The 4816-nt window shown below is 39.4% G+C and overlaps 1 protein-coding gene across 1 annotated transcript in view; it reads left to right on the top strand.

The window, feature by feature from the left end:
* The first annotated feature begins 1652 nt into the window (after positions 1-1652).
* LOC123245820 (cytochrome P450 4Z1-like) overlaps positions 1653-4816 on the top strand; it is an 18741-nt gene continuing 15577 nt past the window's right edge. The window contains exons 1-4 of the mRNA XM_044674817.1: positions 1653-1813; positions 1901-2052; positions 3482-3585; positions 4573-4763. Coding sequence (XP_044530752.1) covers positions 1653-1813; positions 1901-2052; positions 3482-3585; positions 4573-4763 — 608 coding nt within the window. The remainder of the gene's footprint in view (positions 1814-1900; positions 2053-3481; positions 3586-4572; positions 4764-4816) is intronic.

Genomic DNA, 4816 nt, shown 5'->3' with positions numbered 1-4816 from the left:
TTCTTCCTTCCTTCCTTCCTTCCTTCCCTTCCTTCCTTCTTCCTTCCTTCCTTCCTTCCTTCCTTCCTTCCTTCCTTCCTTCCTTCCTTCCTTCCTTCCTTCTTTCCTTCCTTCCTTCTTCTTCTTTACTTTCCCCCCTTCTTCTTCTTTACTTTCCCCCCTTCTTTCCTCCTTTCCTCCTCTCCTTTTCATCTGAGATCTCCACAAAATGACTAATATGGGAAAATGTTTTACATGAACACACATATAAAATTTATATCAGGTTACTTGCCATCTCAGGGAGGAAATGAGGGAGGGAGGTTGGGAATGAGGAAGAGAATTCCAAGGGAAGATTAGAATAGTGAGAATTTGGAACTCAAAACTTTAAAAAATTAATTTACAAGTAATCAGAGAAAAAAGTAAAATGTTGTTTTTAAAAATCACAAGCAATTTATATAGCAATAATAAAAAAGCCATGATAAATAGACACACACAGATATATAAATATTGATGATATAGATATAGTTGTGAATATGGATGTAGATATCAATATGGATATAAGCAAATTGATTATAAATGGATGGATAAAATATAAAATGCTTAGAAAAAAGATAATCCTTCCCTTATAGCAAGGGGGAAACTAATAAAGGAAGTAAGAAAGATAGAGGAGAATACCTACAAAGGAAAAAACCCAAAGAAATCTTGACGTTGTTTAGTCTGGGAAGTGATATCCTTGGTATAACCCAGTTGGAATCTCTATTTTTATCTTAAGGAAACGGCCTTCTGAGCTTAGAGGGCGAGAAATGGCATTACCACCGGCGCCTAGTGACCCCAGCCTTCCACTTCAACATCCTGAAAAACTACATCCACATAATGAGTAACTCAGTCAGCCTGATGCTGGTGAGGGAACAGGATGCACAAGATTCTCACAAGAATTGGAACCTAAGCATCTGAGCAATCTAAGCAATGAATTGGGATGTTTAAGGGAGATAAAGTTGAAGGTGCCAGCAAAAACTGGAATTAAGAAACATCAATCATTCCCTTCAAATTCTGAGTCTCTGTGATATCTATAGTGCCTTGTCTCACTGGAGATTCACAACTACTGTGTAAGAAAGATATTGGAGATAATGTTATTCCTAATTTACACATAGATAAGGATAATGCCTCCAGTATCTTCTTTACTGAGCCAATGTGAGCTGATAATAAATAATTGTGATCTATTTACAAGAGATAACAAATAAGTAATTTGAAGCTCAGGTATAAAGTTTTTATTGAAATAACATTTATAAATATTTAATATATACTATATTCAAAATAAATATATATAGTATTTTTCATATAGTATTATAGTAAATTTATAATAGTGTTAAGATAAAATAATTTGTCCATGATCATATGACTAGTAAATCAGAGATCCAGTAATTCAATCCAAAGAGAAGACAGAGACAGAGTCAAATGAGGAGACAGACAGACACAAACACACACAGAGGGAAGAGAAGGAGGGAAAGGGAAAGGAGAGGGAGGAGAGGAAGAAAGAGAGAGAGGAAAAGAGGGAGGGAGAAAAGAAAGGAGGGAGAGAGAGGGGGAGGGGAAAAAGAAAGAAGAGGGAGAGAGAAGGAGGGAAGGAGGGAGAACACAATGCCAGGTGTAAATAGGTAAGCAAAGAAGGATTCATGGATGCAATGATGACACAGATCTTCCTCACCCAGGATAAATGGGAAAAACTCAGAGTCGAGGACAGTTCCATAGACGTCTCTGAAATGATCTCCTACACTTCGATGGAAGCTTCCTTGAAATGTACCTTTGGTGTCCAGTATTTCAACAAGGAAAAAATGTCAGTGTCAATTAGCATCTAAAATGAAGACCAAGTACTGACCATCACTCTATCCTCTGCTAACACATTATCCTCCTCTTCTTGCAGCCTTACCAACCATTTCCAGAATCTGAACAAAGTAGAACATCTTGCGGCCAAGCGCATGAAAAACTTGTTCTATTTCAATGATTTCATTTACAAGCTCACCTCTGAATATCACGAGTTCCAGACTCTCTGCAAAGAATTAAAGAAGCACATAGGTATTTCTAGAGATGTGCAAAGATCACTGGTCCGGAAGACATAGAAGTTGGATTCCATTCCTGCCTCTGACTATAACTACTTGTATAAGCTTGGACAAGAAACTTAACATTCCTAGTTCTCCACTTCCTCATCTACAAAATGAGGAGGTTGGACTAAGACACCTCTCAGGTCCTTCTAGTTGTAGATTTATAATGCTCTGATTGGCTAGGATATTCAATCCGATTCAATACAAGCATGTATTGAATACCTACTATAAACCAGACCCTGTGGGTTCAAAGAAGGGAAGGGGAAGGGCCTCTGACCTTGCAGACCTTATTAGGAAAGAGGGGTGAGGGTCAGGGGATACAAGGTAATAAAAATTCAGACAAATTCATTGGGTGAAATATGTGGAGAGAATTAGGAAGGAGCTCATTTAAGATACGGGCCCTGAAAATAGACTTAGAGCTATTGATTCCAAGAGACAGTATGTTACAGAATTTTAACTTTCTGGAGATTCAAAAGTCTAGGAAAAGGGGAAGCTGGGTGGCTCAGTGGATTGAGAGCCAGGCCCAGAGATAGGAAGTCCTGGGTTCAAATCTGGCCTCAGACACTTCCTAGCTGTGTGACCCTGGGCAAGTCACTTGACCCCCATTGCCCACCCTTACCACTCTTCTGCCTTAGAACCAATACACAGTATTGATTCTAAGACGGAAGGTAAGGGTTGGAAAAAAAAAGTCTAGAAAAATAGCTGGTGGGCAATTATGAGGTGAATGCCCTGCATGCCCTCCTCAAATGGAGGCTCCATCACCCACCCTCTCCCACTAGAGGGAGAAGGGACCCCTGGATCTTGGTCAGTTCCTCAGACCAGAAGAGTGACCATACCCCAATGTGGGGAGGGGAGGAAGGATGATGTACTGACCAGATGCATTTCCAGATAGAGACAAGGGTGAGGGGGATACATCTAGATACCATGGCTAAATGCCACTGTATCTTTGCTGTTTGACAGCCAAGTAAACCTCTTTTGTTAAATGTCGAGTGACTTGCAAGTGTCTCACTTCATCCCAACACTGCACCTGAACTAAGTGTTGGCATTAGAACCATGCCTGTACTGAGTGATGCCAAAACCTGTTTTCCTTCCCAATTTGCTTATTTCCAGCACTAATAGTGTCATAACCAGAGGGGAAACATACCCAAAGCATTTAGTCCAACCTGTGCCTAATCAGGAATTCTCTTCTATAAAAACTAAATGTCTTTCAAGGGTTTGGGTATCAGCTTACTAGGTTATATTGTCATAGAGAGGGGGACACTGCCAGGTAACAACATAGAAAAGTCACTTGAGTCTCATAGCAGGTTCACAGATGTCTCTCAGGGTCTTTGTCACTCGCAGGATTCATGACTTCCATGTAAGAGAAATATGTTCTTCCTCCCCCACCCCCCAACTCCAAACAGCTGAGATCATCGAGGATAGGAGGGCATCCCTCAAGAACCAGTGTGAACAAGACAAGGATCCAAAGAAGTACCTGAATTTCCTGGACATTCTCTTCCAAGCCAAAGTAAGCCTTTGACACTTCAAAATGAAATACCTAATGTGTCTAGGCACTTGGAGACACAAACAAAAATGAAAAATTCCATGCCATTGAGAAACTTTTATTCTATTAGAAAACAGTCTGGCAGCCTGAATTGCTGACTACCTGATTGTATAGTAAACTGGGAATCCTAGGAAGATTCCCAATTGTGTTTGTGTGGAAAGTCGACCAAATTTCACCCCTTTCTTTATGAACCTCATTCACTTATTAATTCATTTAAAAGAATTGATTTCAAATCTGGCCTCAGATATTTCCTAGCTGAAGACTTTGGGCAAGTCACTTAACTCTAATTGTCTATCCCTTACCAGTCTTCTGTCTTAGAATAGATACTGAGTAAAAAAAAATCTAAGACAGAAGAAAGTAAGGATTTAAAATATTTTCTTAAAAAATAAAAGCATTTAAGTGCTTGTACATAAAATACTATGCTAGCCATTTAGGAAATTATAATTCTAATTCAGATGCAATTCTTGTCATGGTACTCACAGTTTACTAAGGCAAAGAATGCAGGTGATTATGATATTCATTATTGCATAAGGACATTAGGTTAGTGAAGACAAAATGTTCTGGGACAGCTGAGGGAGGAGAAATCATCAATAAGTTGTTCTCTGCATGAAGCCACTTAGACTAAATGACCTAAGTTTGAGGTCTCACCCAGAGATGATGACAAGACATGTTTATTCTAGGAGGCGTTGGGCCTCCAAATCAAATAAAATAGGGTATAAAATATAGAAGAAGGGAGAGAAAGAACATTATGGAGCATGGACATGTCTTGGAGCCTAGATAGAATATTACTATCAAGTCTCAGAAAGTCAAGAGGGTCCCCAAACCATAGCCTCTTATAGCTTCAGGGCTCCTCCCTTTAAAGGTATGACTTTACTTATAGTCATTCTGATGATTGGTAGATAGAAAGAATCCATAATGCTGGCCTTGTATAAAGACTCTTGATCTTTTTAGGGTAACGATGGAGAAGGCTTCTCAAATGAGGAACTAGAAAATGAAACAAGCACATTCAGGTTTGCGGGACAAGACACCGTTGCTAATGGATTGTCCTGGATCTTATACTGCCTGGCCATGAATCCAGAATATCAGAAGAAATGTAGAGAAGAGATCCAAGGTATTCTGGAAGACGGAGAATCCATAACCTGGTGAGAGTCCAAAACAGTCAATCCTGATTCCTCATTCATTTGACTTTTTTTTT

This window comes from Gracilinanus agilis, chromosome 4 (genome assembly GCF_016433145.1).
Source record: "Gracilinanus agilis isolate LMUSP501 chromosome 4, AgileGrace, whole genome shotgun sequence".
NCBI classification, from domain to species: Eukaryota; Metazoa; Chordata; class Mammalia; order Didelphimorphia; family Didelphidae; genus Gracilinanus; species Gracilinanus agilis.
Note: the sequence above shows the minus strand (reverse complement) of the source record. Positions and strands in the feature narration are given on the sequence as shown.